The sequence below is a fragment of the Typopeltis vanoorti genome, chromosome 4 (genome assembly GCF_054136105.1).
Source record: "Typopeltis vanoorti isolate ZY-2024b chromosome 4, IOZ_Tvanoo_1.0, whole genome shotgun sequence".
Classification (NCBI taxonomy): Eukaryota; Metazoa; Arthropoda; class Arachnida; order Uropygi; family Thelyphonidae; genus Typopeltis; species Typopeltis vanoorti.
The window spans coordinates 11,177,562-11,193,710 of NC_143552.1; the positions used below are offsets into that span (position 1 = coordinate 11,177,562).

General features: G+C 36.2%; 1 protein-coding gene across 2 annotated transcripts in view; it reads left to right on the top strand.

Moving 5' to 3' along the window:
- The window catches only part of thoc5 (THO complex subunit 5), a 514,059-nt gene that overhangs the window by 37,624 nt on the left and 460,286 nt on the right, over positions 1-16,149 (top strand). For both annotated transcript variants that reach the window (XM_090391636.1, XM_090391637.1), the window contains exon 2: positions 5,063-5,212. In XM_090391636.1, the coding sequence (XP_090247762.1) occupies positions 5,063-5,212 (150 nt within the window). The remainder of the gene's footprint in view (positions 1-5,062; positions 5,213-16,149) is intronic.

Genomic DNA, 16,149 nt, shown 5'->3' on the forward strand with positions numbered 1-16,149 from the left:
CAAATCAGTCTGTTACTTGTCAAGACTCCAACATTATCAGATCTTATATTTCTATCGTCTAAGGCACTTTGTACCGTATTAATCCACCTATATCTTGGTCTTCCTCTGGGTCGTTTTCCTGCCAACCTGGCAGAGAACACTTGTTTTGCTAATCTTTCCTCGCCCATTCTGTTTAAGTGACCATACCACATGAGTTAGCTCTGCTAACACATTCCTGGATGCTGACAATGTCAAGTTCTTTCCTAATATCCTCATTTTTAATATGATATTGCCATTGATGCCATCTGTTCACGCCTCTAATCTTTCTCAGGACTCTCATATCTGTGGTTTCTAGTCTTTGGTCAAGTGTTTTTCTTCTGACCCAGCTCTCAGATCCATAAGTTAAAACTGGTTTGAACACTGTCTTGTATACAGCTAATTTAGTGTTCCGACTAATTTCTCTCTTATTCCATATGAATTTATTCAATTGACTTCCCACAATACCAGCTTTGCTGATTCTGTTGTCTATTTCTATATTTAATTTACCATCTTCAGTAAAAATCGTGCCTAAGTAGCTGAAATGGTTTATTGTTCTGCAGGTTCTCCATTCACAACACAGTTGACATTTTCAATGATTCTGCCTATTTTCATTGTCTTTGTCTTTTTATTGCTGACCTTCATACCATATCTATTACAACAGCAGTTGAATTTAGTCAGAGAATCTTGCAGACTTGTAGCGGATTTATTTAGAAGTATAACATCATTCGCATAAAGCAAAGAGCTTACATTAACATCTCCAATTTTGATATAAGGTTTAATACCACTTTCCTTCATAATGTGATCCATATAGATAATGAATAACAGAGGGGATAATGTACATCCTTGTCTCACACCAGATTTAACATTAAACCATCTTCCTGTACTTCAATTCTAACTGCTGACTTACAACTCAAATAAAGACTAAGTATTGCTTGATATAATGCCCCATTGACACCATATAACTGCAGCGTATTGAATAGCTTCTCTCTTGGCACCTTGTCATATGCCTTTTCCAAATCGACAAAACTTAAATACAGATCTTTGTTATATTCCCATGCTTTCTCGACTATTTGTCGTAAAGTGAAGATCTGATCCTGACAGCCTTTATTTGGCCTGAATCCAGCTTGTTCTTCACCCAGCTTTTCTTCCACAATTCTTCTCAATCATTTCTCAAGAATACTTGCATAGATCTTGCCAGGAACACTTAATAGGGAAATACCTCTGTAATTCTCACATTCAGTTTTATTTCCCTTTTTATATATGGGTACTATGAGAGCTCTACTCCAATCATCCGAATTCGTCCCTCTGTCCAGGCTTTCTGAACTATGCAGTGCAGCCACTGTAAGACTTTTATACCACCATACTTCAGCATTTCTGGTCAAATATCATCTACTCCTGCTGCCATTCCACATTTCTAGACTTTGATGGCTTTTTTCTACTTCAAGTATGGATATGTATTGCTGACTGCATGCCTGCTCAGTGTTTTTTATCACTGTGCTGTCATCACTGCTTGTTTCATTTAGCAGTTTTTCAAAGTAATTACTCCATACTTCAAGGATATCTTTTTCTACCGTTTTCATATCACCTTTATCATCTCTAATTCCTTTTACAGCACTCTTTCCTCCATTCCTAAGCTTCTTCAACAACCTCCAGAATATTTTTCCACCTTCTTGATATTTATTTTCTATATTCTTGCCAAAGTCCTCCCATTACTTTTGTTTAGTTAGTTTTACACACTGTTTAGCTTTCTTACATTTGTCTCTGTATTCTGTAAGAGTAAATGCTGACTTATTTGCCAGGAACTTTTGATATGCTTTTTTCTTTTCCTTCACTGCCTCTTTAACTTCCTGTGTCCACCAGGGAATTCTGATTTTTTTATCCTTGCAGACAACCTCACCATATGCCTCTCTGGCAGAATCAATCAATGTTTTCTTCAGAGTTTTCCACTGAATCTCCAAGGTTTGATTCCTGTTCTCAAACTCTGTCATTTTCTTTTCAAAAATCTTTCTGTATTTTAGTCTACAGTTCACATCTGAGAGTTGCTCAACTTTTATTCGCTTTAAAACTTTCTTACATGTTATTCTTTTCAATATGAAATTCAATTTTATCCTGCTCAAGACTAAATAGTGATCACTTCCAATTTCAAATCCTCTGTACACTCAGGTGTCCTGCACCACGGAGAAAACATCACTATCAACAATAACATAGTCAATGAGACTTTTCTTATTCCTAGCCTCTTCTCTCCATGTGAATTTGTGCACATTTTTATGTTGGAACATGGTGTTTGTAATAACCAGTCCATGTCCTGAGCAGAAATCCAACAGATATTTGCTATTATTATTAGCTTTGCTCTTTTCTCCAAATTTTCCCAAAATATTTTTGTATGTCTCACAATCATTTCCTGCTCTGCTATTTAGATCCCCAACAAGGACCAACTTTTCCTTTTTCATTGTATCAGTTGCTTTTTCTAAAGCGTCAAAAAATTCCTCCACTTCTACCTTAGTAGAACCTTCTGTGGGACCATAGGCACATATAAGTCTCATTGTCCAATTTCCCCATTCTCATATTTGCCCACATTACTCTACTTGAGACTGACTGCCATTCAAGAAGATTAGCCTCATATTTTGTGTTGAATACTATGGCTACCCCTTCTTTTCCTTGATTGTCATTGCCTGAATATAACATTTTGTATTTATTACTCAGAAAGATCTCACCAGTTTTGGTCTTTTTTGTTTCAGTCACCCCTATTATGTCGATCTGGTACTTATCTAATTCCTCAGCTAGCTCCATTTCTTTGCCATTCAGGCTTCTTACGTTGTTAGTGCCGATCTTTAACTCTGGTGATGTTGAGTTGTGGTTTGTTTTCAGATTTGTTCCAGTGGCTGACTTTTCGCTGTTCACCCTGGTTACCTTTCGAAAACAACTGAGGCCTTGTTTAACCGGGCGACGCCCCAGCCGGCATGAAATTTTGTCATGTTGTACCATCATTTTTTATTTTGGTTTAACCAATAAGAATACAATTTGGTCAGCTAAATCCCAAATTGCCAGCCCATCCTCGTTCGTTCAGTATCAAAGTAGATACCCAACAGGGTGCACCACGAGAAGGTGAGGATTGGACATTAGATCAGAAGCCCTGGTCGGTTCTCCGCATTCCTTGAAAGGCTATGTGGAGGTCTCCTCTCAGTTATACAGCTTTGACCCTTAAGCACCCCAATTTCCTTTTTCACATCTGAGAGTTGCTCAAATTTTATTCGCTTTAAAACTTTCTTAGATGTTATTCTTTTCAATATGAAATCCTGATCCCTGGAAGTTACGAAAGGAAACTGTGAGCAAGAGGGTGAGGAGTGGTTTCTTTGCATGGAGGGTGGTTGAGCCGTGGAATGCATTGCCTGATAGAGTGGTGATTGCGAGAACGGTCAATGAGTTTAAGGAGTGGTATGATAGACTTTGTGTTTCTTAGGGGGAACCTCCCCTCGATGATGCCTGAATGGCTTTTTGTTCTTAGGAAGGACCTCCTATGATGAGTCTTTTGACTCCATGGAGGCCTGAGTTTTAGATTAAAACTAAAACTTGCCAAAACTTCTGGACTATCTCTCATGCAGTGTTTTGGTTCTGTGTCTTTTCTGCAGGTACTTCAATGGTCATTGCTCAACTGAACTGGAAACCATCATTCCTCCACTTTCTGTTGCACCTATTAATACATGAGCAGCAGCTGCCCAGCACTGTTTTACTGTGTAACCACAAACACACCAAGCCTTCCTCTTTTATTCTATCTAAACCTCCATCCTCTGGAACAGCCTTCTGCAAGAAGTATTTTCAAATAACTATAACCCACATCTCTTCAAAAATAAACTTCCAAGACCTTTACCTGTTCCAGACATGGCACTGATGTGCATATAGGACCTTTGACGTCATATATAAGATCAGGCTATATTTAAAAAAAAAAAAAAAAAAAAAACTCCTAGTTTCTTTCTAGTTATTCATTTTTGTAAGAGAAATTTGATGTTAGTCCAAAATTATGATGACCATGTTAGAGTAATAACTAATACAAATCAAGATGATTACCTGATGTTTCACCCTTCATATTAACCCTTAATTGTACTGGTGAGATCTGACAGACCCCAGGCAGCAAAGTTTTGTTTGTAAATACTAAATACTACTAGAGAGGGCTCTGCCCCTCAGTGTATTCTCCTGACTCAGTGTTATTTGGCCATTAAATGATATTATATCATTGGGATCCTATAGACCCCACCAGCATAGTAGTGTAACTTGTTTTTGAAAAGGTCAGTTTTGTTTCCCTGTTTTTCTATGGCAGTAAACAGTAGAAGATCTGTTATGAAAAACACTAGCAGAATTGTTAGATGAGGATGATCCTGTTTCTGAATCAATGCAGACAGTGTTGTCTGCATGCAGAGTGACCATAATACCTGTACTGAGGATCAGACCAGTCAGATGAAGGCAAACAGATAAGTACTAGAAGCCTTTTTTTTTGGTATGTGTGTGATGGGGGAGGGGTAAACAGATGCTTCAAATGGAGTAAGGCAGCATCAAGAAAAGGAAGAACAACTCCTGCTAATATTATCATCCCTTTTCCTGAGCTAAGAGGAGCAGCTCTTATCTTGCCTGCAGATGACCTACCAATATCTTATTGGGAATTATTCATGTCCTATGAAATACTCCAGTGCATTTTACTCCATACAAGAGCCTTTCATACGATCTCCAGCAAACCATCCAGAAGCAAAGACGTGAAACAGCTTTGCATATGCGTCCCCCCCCCCACAGAGCTACATTACAATCCACACAGTATGCCAACGTATCACTAATCTGTTCTGCCATTAACCCTGCTAGCTTGACCTCTGAACACATTTTTTCTAGGAACCTCATGTAGCAAAGTAAATGAATTCTTGTTGGAGAACATAACTACATTTCCAAACTTATTACACAAAAATGTCACTGACCAGCTACAAATTAGAACTAGACAGTGAGATAAATAATGAAGTTTAATTCAGTTTTAATAATCTTTATTTTATTTTATTTTTTTCAGCTTGCAAATGCAGATTGTTTTTTGCTTGAAGAAGAAGAGGCACAAAAACGTGATGCTGAAAAAGATTATGTTCTTTTTAAAATCACATGTGATGAAATTCGATCACATATGAAAGAGATTCTTCATCTCAAGAAAGCTAAAAAGTCTGAAGTAAGGCTTAATTTCAGGCATGTTAAACTACTTTATTTATGCTTTTTCTTCTTTGTATGAACTTACAAAATTTTGATATTTAAATAGACAACTGATTTTCATTCAGTTTATTACATTTTGCTTAATAGTGTTCTGAAGGAAACTTGAGTACCAGGACTCAACTCCAGATTTAATGTTTAGTCTATGTATCACACTGTAAGAAAATGCTATGACTTTGAGCATATTTCCTAGAAGAAAGACCATGCTTCACTCACTTTTGACAATATCCTGCTTGCCAACCAGATCAGTTTTCTCTTTTTGGGTTGACTTTCCTATCTGGCCTATCCTTGCACAAGCATATTTGGTATTATTTTTTGTTCTGAACAGTACTTCTCTCCTGCTAAACTCCTGACACTTTATAAAGCTCGAATCCACCTGACCTTAGAATACTCTTCACACATTTGGGGTTGTGCACTCCAAATGTGTGAACAATATGGGGTGGTGCACCTAGGACTTCTCTCAGAATACTCAATTGCTTTCAGAAGAGAGCAATCAACTTAATTCATGACCCCTTTCTCACTGCCTATTTCCAGTCGCTTTCTCATAGGTGCTTGTTGTCTCATTGTCTTTACTGTAAGTATTTCCATGGACAGTGGTCCACCAAACTAGCCATTGCCATTCCTCCACTTTCTTCTAGTTACATGCAAACATGAGTAGTAGCTATTTCACACCCATATACAGTATTCACCTCCAAACTCATTGAACCAATTTCTCCTCCTCCATTCCTTACACTTCTGTTCTTTGGAACATTCTTTCTCATAGTTTTTTTTTTTTTCAGACTTTTTTTTCCCAATGATTACAACTTTCAGGTCTTCAGGAAAAACTTTAATAAATTATTTTTTAGTTTTGATCACTTGCCCACATATGGCACTGTTGTGTCATAGGTCTGGGAACCTCATGTATGAAGCTGATTAAAAAAAAAAAAAAAAAGTTTGACACTCACATGCACATAATGTAATTCATTGGAAGAATATTTTAAATGGAGGAAATGCTAGGTCATGATTTAGAAATTACTCAAATCTACTCTCATCTGCCATAAGCATGTGAGATGCTTTAGTAAAACAGTCAGAATATTCATTTCTTTTCGAAGAAAGAAGAAGCTTCTGATTAGGAAGCCTATCATACTTGAGTTGCTTGGCTTAACATGTTAAGAAAAATGTCAGGTATTTAGACTTAGGTGCTTGTTTAAACTCATGCAATTTAATGGAATAACTACAGCACAAAGAGAAATAATTAAACAGCAGGTGTTTAATTGTTTCAGTATTTCATCTCTGTCACAGTGATATCTTTAGAAATACAATGTAAAAATTGTAATAACACACAGAGTGCATTCCTCACAAGTTCAGGTATTTAGACTTAGGTGCTTGTTTAAACTCATGCAATTTAATGGAATAACTACAGCACAAAGAGAAATAATTAAACAGCAGGTGTTTAATTGTTTCAGTATTTCATCTCTGTCACAGTGATATCTTTAGAAATACAATGTAAAAATTGTAATAACACACAGAGTGCATTCCTCACAAGTTCAGGTATTTAGACTTAGGTGCTTGTTTAAACTCATGCAATTTAATGGAATAACTACAGCACAAAGAGAAATAATTAAACAGCAGGTGTTTAATTGTTTCAGTATTTCATCTCTGTCACAGTGATATCTTTAGAAATACAATGTAAAAATTGTAATAACACACAGAATGCATTCCTCACAAGTTCTGTGAGGGATGCCCTCTATGGGTGCTGTTGGCTAGCCTAAGTTGTTGAGCTGGAGGCCCAAGAATTAAAGTTTTCACAATCTTGGAAATTTTAACACGACCATATTTATTAAGATTAGGCTGGATTTTTAAATCTCGTACTGATTCTAAAAAGGATCTTTCAAGTTTGTATTTACTGTGATGGAGCATAATAGTTTTATCTGATTCTGTACAAGGTATCCAAGGCATGGTCAGCTAAATCTGATTAACCAGAGTTATGGCAGTAGATGTATTTTTTGTGTTCATCTAGGCAGATGCTAGCAGATCTTCTAGTCCAACCATAATATGATAAGTTGCAAGAACAAGAAACTTTGTAAACACCTGGAACAGAGAGTGGTGGAAGTGGATCCTTAAGAGAGCAGAGAAGGGAAGCTAGCTTCAAATGAGGCTTGAAAGTAGTGTAGAGATTATATTTCTTTAGAGTTCTAACTAATTTTTCTGAAGTGCCCCCAGATACAGGGAATAGTAATGACATTAGTGTAGTCTTTATATTGAGAGGGATGTGAGGAGGTGGAATGGATGTATTTGTAGATCTTTTTGGCATTGTTACCATTGGACAGGAAGGCTGCTGAATTAGGTGGGGTTCAGCAAGTCTTAAATGTCTTGATGATACCATTTTGTTGAGAAGGGAGATGATAGGAAAGTTTATGTATGTATTTACCTTGTGGGTTAGTTTTCTGTAAACTGCAAAAGAAAGGGTGCCATTGGGGCAGATGCTGATTAGAATATCTAAAAAAAAGGCAAAAGATAGGAAGTTAGTAATGATGTAATTTTTTTCATGTAGTACTATCATATCCTGTACACCCCCCCCCCCTTGAGGGTACATGGCAGGAATTTGATGATGATGATGAAAAAAAGGCAATCTATTATTTTATTTTTCTGTAGTGAACCTAATTCTGTGGTGCTGACTGTTGCAGTGAAGGAGAAAAGAGCAATGTGTCTGAACACATTACTCTTTTCTCCTTCATCCACATGAAGGTGCACCTTCATGTGGTGCACCGAATAGGTATCTACCTGGACACTGATGAATGAGGATGGGCTGGCAATTTTGCCCAGTTGAACAAGGCCCCCTGTTGTTTTCATTAGGGCACCAGGGCAAACAACAAAAAGTCAGCTACTGGAACAAATCCCAGAACATGTCTTAACTCAACATCAACAGAGTTCAAGATTGGTACTATCAAGATAAGAAGCATCAATGATAGAACTAGCAGAAGAATTGAATAAGTACCAGACCTGTGTGTGACTGAAAGAAGACAAATACAGGTGAGATCTTTGCAAGTGACAAATACAAAATGTTAATTCAGGCAATAACAATCAGAGAAAAAAGGGAGTAGTTATAGTATTCAACACTAAATATGAGAATAAATTTCTTGAATGGCAGGCAATATCAAGTAGAGTGATGTGGGCAAATATCAGAATGGGTAACCTGACTTACTTGTGCTTATGAACAAGTAAGGTCCCACAGAAGGTTCTACCAAAGAAGAAATGGAGAAATTTTTGAGGCATTTGAGAAGGTGACAGCCTCCATGAAAAAGGAAAAGTTGGTCCTTGTAGATCTAAACAGCAGAGTAGGAAATGATTACCAGACATATAGAAATGTTTTGGGAAAATTTGGAGAAAAGTGCAAAGCTAATAATAATGGTAAATGCCTGCTGGATTTCTGTTCAGGACATAGTCATTATTAACAACATGTTCCAACATAAAAATGTACACAAATCAGATGCAATAAATAAGAAAAATCTCATTGACTATATTATAGTTGATAGCAGTGTTTTCCCAATGGTTCAGGAAGTGATCACTATTAGTTTTCAGGAGGATAAAATTGAATTTCATATTGAAACGAAGAGTGTGTAAGAAAGTTTTAAAATGAATCAAGGATGAGCAGTAGCTTTCAGAGGTGAACTGTAGATTTAAATACACCAACATTACTGAAGAAAAATTGAAACAATTTGAAAAGAAGAACCAAACCTTGGAGATTCAGTGGCAAATCCTGAAGAAAACAATGAATGATTCAGCCAGATGGGCCTGTTGTGAGGTTGTCTGTAAGGATACAAAAATCAGAACTCCATGGTGGACTCGTGAAGTTAAGAGGAGTGCAGGAAAAGAAGAAAGCATATTGAAAGTTCATGGCAAGTAAATCAGCTTGTGATTTACTAAGCGAATACAGAGAAAAATGTAAGAAAGTTAAGCACTGTGTAAAACTAGCTAAACAAAAGTCATGGTAACTTTGATAATAACATAGAAAATAAATATCATGAAGGTGGGAAAAAATTCTGGAGGCTATTGATAAAGCTTAGAAATAGAGGAAAAAGTACTGTAAAATTAATCCTAGATAAATGTGACATTAAAACTGAAGATAAAGGTGTCCTAGATGTCTGGAGTAATTATTTTGAAAGATTTCTAAATGAAACAAGCAGTGTCAGCTTGATGGTAAAAAACACTCATCAGGAATGCAGTGAGGAATACATATCCATACTTGAAGTAGAGAAAGTCATCAAAAACCTGTAATGTGCAAAGGCAGCTTGAGTAGATAAAATTTGTACAGAAATGCTCAGATATGGAGACATAAAAGTTTTACAGTAGCTGAATTGCATAATTCAGAAGGTAAGGTCAGAGGGTCAAATTCCAGACGATTGGAGCAGAGCTCTTATAGTACCCATCTATAAAAAGGGAAATAAAACGATGTAAGAATTACAGAAGTATTTCTTTACTGAGTGTTCCTGGTAATATTTATGCAAGTACACTTGAGAAATAGCTAAGAATATTTGTGCAAAGGAAGCTTGGTGAAGAACATGCTGGATTGAGATCAAATAGAGGTTGTCAGAATTAATTTTCACTTTAAGACAAATAGTTGAGAAATTTTAGGAATATAACAAGTTTTAGCATTTAAGTTTTGTGGATCTGGGAAAGGCATATGACAAGGTGCCAAGAGGAAAGCTCTTCAGAACAGTACAGTTATATGGTGTGAATGGGACATTATATTCAAGCAATACATAGTCTATTGAAGATGTAGGTCAGCAGTTAGAACTGAAGGAGGTACAGGAGAATAGTTTGAAGTAAGATCAGATTTGTGACAAGGGTGCATATTATCTCCATTGTTATTCATTACTATATGAATCATAGTATGAAGGAAAGATGTGCTATTGGTGATGTTAATCTTAGCTCTTTACTTTATGTAGATGATGTTATACTTCTGAATAAATCCAGTATAAGTCTGCAAGGTTCCTGACTAAATTGAATAACTGTTGTAATAAATTTGGTATGAATATTAGCAATAAAAAAAAGATAGACAATGAAAATAGGCAGAAATATTGAAAATATTAACTGTATTTTGAATGCTGAAATCTTTAACCTATAGAACAAGTAAAAAATTTAAATTTCAGCTATTTAGGCATAATTTTTAGTGTAGATGGTAAATTAAATATGGAAATAGACAACAGAATTAGTAAAATTTGTATATGGAATAAGAAAGAAATTAGTCAAAACATTAAATTAGCTGTGTTCAAACCAATTTTAATTATAGATCTGAGAGCTGGGTTAGAAATAAAACACTTGATCAAAGACTTGACACCTCTGATATGAGTTTTGAGAAAGATTAGTGGAATGAACAGATAGCATCAATGGCAGTGTTACATCAAAAGTGAGGATATTAGGCAAGAACGTGCCATTCTTAGCATTATGGAATTCGTTAGTAGAGCTAATCTCAGATGGTGTGGTCATTTAAACAGAATGGGAGAGAAAAGATTAGCCAAACAGTTGGTTTTGCCAGGTTGGCAGGAAAAAATACCCAGAGGAAGACCAAGATGTAGATGGATTGATACAGTAAAAAGTGGCTTAAAAGACTGAATCCATGCAACAGAATCCACTATCATAATATCCAGTACATTCCCCTTGAGGCTACTGTCAGGAATTTTATGATGATATATAATTTTGAGAGAAGTTAGACAGTTTAATCTGAATTATTTAGATTGATTGTTTTAATAAATTTAATTTTGAATATGTTTTTTATTGTATTATGTTTAGTTCATTTTTGAAAAAAAATGTTCCAACTTTTCAAATTTGAAAGGGGAAATGACAATAGAAAGAGAAAAATTAATTTGTATACTATACAGATAACCCTCACATAACGCGGATGTTAGGTTCCATAGAAATGCTGTGTTATATAAAATCACATTATGTGAGACTCAGATTACACAGAAAAAGTAGGGTTATGTTCCGAAATCGTTTTTTTTTTTTTTTAAATTATATAAACAACAATGGCATACCCAACAAAAATATATTTTTATTTAATTCTTGTAATTCATGTAAATTAAGAAAACATATAAACTATGAAACAGATATATAGTATAAACTTATAAAATTACAAATTATACGTAAACTTCATTGCACATAATAAAGTGCATATTTTAATCGTCATCACTGTCTTCAAAATGAACATTTCGTAGATGTTCTTTATTTACAAGTGGTCAGACGTCATCATCACTCGAAATCTCTTGGACATCATTTGTATAATTCTCATTGCATACTTCGGCTGGTATAGTTATGAAGAAGTCAGTAATAAGATCTTGCTTGCCACTATGCTGCAATTTTTTATTAAGTTCATAATACGGAGCTAAACAAATATCCAATTGTCTCGTGAATTTTCCGGAGCGCTCCGTTGAGGGATCATTATCCGTATATAAGCTTCCTAACTTTCTTGCCAAGTCCAGTCCTTCTGCTACTTTCTTTAAACTGAATTCTTTAACGGATCACAATCAGAATCTTCGGCAGAAATTTCCCTGCCATTTGGTTCGACGTCATCTATTAATTGTATTAGTTCCTCCTAATTTAAATCTATTTCCCCATCAATTAATTCACTAATTTCATTTTCAACCATATCACAAAAGCCCTCTATGTGGCCATTACTATAAAAATAATTTTTTACATAAAAAAGCATTACATATTGTATGTAACTCACCAAAAAATAAAGTGCTCAGCTTGAGATTAACACACTTATGATTTTTAATGTGCTGTCCTGGCAGAAAATGAAGACAATTTTCAACAATAAACATTTTATACAGTAAACAGCTGACAGACATACATGTATGCTAAAGGATATTTCCCCTAATATAAATTCATTACTTATAACTACATGTGCGATACGGGCAGATGCAAATTTAACGAAGATAAAATTTGACTTTTGAGTTGCGCGGTGAAAAATATATGAAAAGATAAAGGATTACTGCACTTTGTAGACCGTGTTTTTATTCTAAACTGCATTGTATAAGTACTGCATTATACGAGGGTTACCTGTAATTAACTTCACAAACACCAACATCTTCCACTATTCAAGTTATTAGAAATCATAGAGGTCTTAGTTAAAAGGTTTCTAATTACCAGTAAAAGTTTGAAAGTTAAATAGAAAGCTATCTAATAAGAAATGGATACCTAAGAGCAAGGCCATACTAAAATTTAGTATGTATTATTATTATGGGTAACTCCAAGGAATCCTTTGACCCATCAAGGGAGGCCCTAAACATCATGCTCAGAACTATTCAGCATTCGCACAAGTATCTATCATACTTTACTTTGAACTCATTCACAGTCATGGCACCCACAACAGATTCTCGCAGCTTATTCCCCTCATTCACCACTCTTCAAGTAAAAAACCTAGTTCTAACACCCTTTCTAACTACACTCTTGCTCAATTTCCATGGATGGCCCCCTAGTTCTCCCACCACCATACCTGATCTGAAAAATTTCCTCTGAATTAATCTTGTAAAAACCCTCTCAGTAAGTTGAATGTCTCAATCATACCATACCTTTTCTGCCTGTCAACCAGTTTCTGTAAACACAAATCTTTAACCTTTTCTTGTAAGGTTCATTCCACAGACCAGCTACCATCTTGGTCATTCGCCTCTGTATCGTCTGTACCTCCTTCCCCATCACCAAGAAACCCTGGTGTCCAGATCTATCCACAGTAGTCAAGATCTTCAACAACCAAGTGATCTGATGAGCTGATTTAGTCACTTTTGCTATGCGCCCCTTAAACTTTAACTCCCTATCCATTAACACTCCCAAGTCCCTGACTTTATCAATTTCCTGGAGTACGGTTCCACCAATATAGTTTATTGCTGATAATCTTTTCACCTCAAAATGCATAATCTTACACTTTATCACATTAACTGACATTCATTCTCTTTAACCCAGTCTGCCAATCTTTCCAAATGATCCTGCAAAATTTTGACATCATGTGTATTCACTGTTGTTCTACCCAACTTTGAATCATCGGCAAATAATTGAATAGTTTCTCTCAGATCCTTTGTTCATTAATGAACAAATTGGCCATGTTCCAAGAACAGAACCCTGCAGCACACCGCTAGTCACAGGCCTTCTTTTGGACTCTACTTCTGAATAAACTACTCTCTGATATCTCTCCATCAACCACCCTCCTATCCATTTCACCTACCCTATATCCATCCTCATGTGCTGCAGTTTACTGATTAGAGTTCCATGTGGTATCCTGTCAAAAGCCTTTGCAAAGTCCATCAGTATCACTGTAAATCCATTACCACCATCCAGTTCAGCTGTCACTGTATTATAAAATGTGAGCAAGTTACTGAGGCATGATCCACCCTTCACAAAACCATGCTGGCCCCTCATACAATATCTCCTTTTCCATCTATTAATTTCCCATATTTTGCTCTTGACCAACTTCTTCAAAGTATTGGAGAAGTTGGTTGCTGATTGGTCAGTAATTTGGAACAGCAGTCTTGTAGAATCTTTTATTCAGTGGAACTATCCCCCCCCCCCCCAGGGGAGGAGGTGAAAATAGATCATTCTGCCGTTTACATTTTTTCTTTTACTTGCAGCATATTGAAAAAACTTCGGGATTATCTGGTCTGCATTGCTAACTTCCTTTCATAATCTGCTTTTCTTACCACACTATTTACCCTTCTGGCCTGTGCTTTGCACTGTTCATGCCTGCTGGTCACCTTTCTGCTTAAATTCCTTCCACAGTTGCTTCTTTTTTTGCAGCTCCAGCTTAACGGTGTTATTCATCCATTTAACCCTCACTTGATATACTCTCCTGACTCTAGGTATGCATTCATCCATTACCTCCCTCAAACACTCCTTTACCACTTTCCATGCACTATCAACATAGTGCAATGACAGCCCTTGCAGTTTACATGCCATGGCTCTAATCCAAGCAATCTCCTAAGCTTGTCATACTTATCAGCCTGGTAATTCTACGTATACCTTGTCTTAACTGAAAATTCCACACATTTAGCTCCCCCCCCCCACCCAGGTCAAGACCATATGATCACTCTCATTATTTGGTGGCAACGTGGTCATATTCGTTATAGACAAATTCTCAGTTGCAATTACTAGATCAAGCACTCTTGAACCCCTAGTACAGGGTTTCTCAAACTGTGTTCCTTGGAAGGTGAATAGGTGTTCCGCGAGAAGTTCTAGAATTTGTCATTTTAATTTTCTAAGCATTTTTCATGAAGAAATATTTTATAATAGAAATATTCTGAGGAGAATCATACTGGTGAATATGCCGAAAAGCTCAAACCCAGAACCCATAATAATCTGTGTGTCGTTAATTTTCACACATCGAAACATTTCAACATTTGGGAAAGAGAATAACGTTGTTTATGACGGGTCATAAAAATTGCCCGCAAGCGGATTATAACAATGGTGGCATATCCTCTGTTCTCAGTGACCAAGCAGCATATTTTTAAACATGGAAATATTCATGAATTATCGTTAATTTTCATACATCAAAATCTTTCAATTGGGAAAGAGAATACCACCGTTTATGACCGATCATAAAAAATTGCCTGCAAGCCGATTACAACAATGGGTGGCGTGTTCTCAAAACTGAATGAAATAATATCTGTGTTGCAAATGTCAGTGACCAATCATCAAGGAAGTATAAAGAAACTATTTCCACTGAAATTGAAGATCAACGTCCTCAGATCTGTATCTGGTTCCCAGATCTAGTAATACTTTCTTCGCAAGTTCGTATTGCAGTGTGTAAGTGCTTGTTCTGAAACCAGAGTGCCGTGATTTTTTTAAAATTAATAGGAATACAGATTTAAATTCTAATATGAATAAGAGACAAGGAACTTTGTTTTGGTATTAAGAAATCTCTTATTGAAGGTGTTTGTGACAGAACAGATAGTGAGTCATCCATCTCAAGTCTATAAAGATCTCCAGGATGTACAAAAGGAGGGAAAAACTACCAGCACACAGGAGAAAAAGTCTGCATTCACTCGTAAGTACTTATAATAATATTATAAATATATTTGGTGATCAGAATAGGATGTCAATGAAAATCAGCACAAATTAATTTAATGATGCTTTATTGATGCTTTAATTAAGTCAATTAAATTAAACTTTATAATAGATTTAGTTTAATCCTTTATCCCAGTGAGAGCAAACAAAGTTTGCGCCTGAAAATAGCTCCCACTGAAGAGACCTCAATAAAGGTCGAAACTAGTCTGGGTAGATGGCCAATCCCTTTAATGCATAACAGTATACATATCCACATAGGAAATGTGTTTTGCATTATGGGAGATACTGGGTTAGAAGTGCCTGGTAGCTTGCTCCACCTTTGCCACGAGTTGCCTTGGTGTTGCACTACTTACTGGATAAGATAGTACAACACTATATTTAGTCCTGAAGATATTTTCAGGCGCAAACTTTGTTTGCTCTCACTGGGATAAAGGATTAAACTAAATCTATTATAGTCTAACCTAGTGATAAATAAATTTTCAACATCTTTCTCTAAATCCAGAGTAATTTTTAAAAAAGGTGATAAACCTTTTGGCAACTCCCATAGGCACAGATGACTTGCTACTGCTTCTGCCTGGTATCTCCAGCTCTGGGCCTGGCTCCCACTGAAGAGACCTCAATAAAGGTCGAAACTAGTCTGGGTAGATGGCCAATCCCTTTAATGCATAACAGTATACATATCCACATAGGAAATGTGTTTTGCATTATGGGAGATACTGGGTTAGAAGTGCCTGGTAGCTTGCTCCACCTTTGCCACGAGTTGCCTTGGTGTTGCACTACTTACTGGATAAGATAGTACAACACTATATTTAATCCTGAAGATATTTTCAGGCGCAAACTTTGTTTGCTCTCACTGGGATAAAGGAT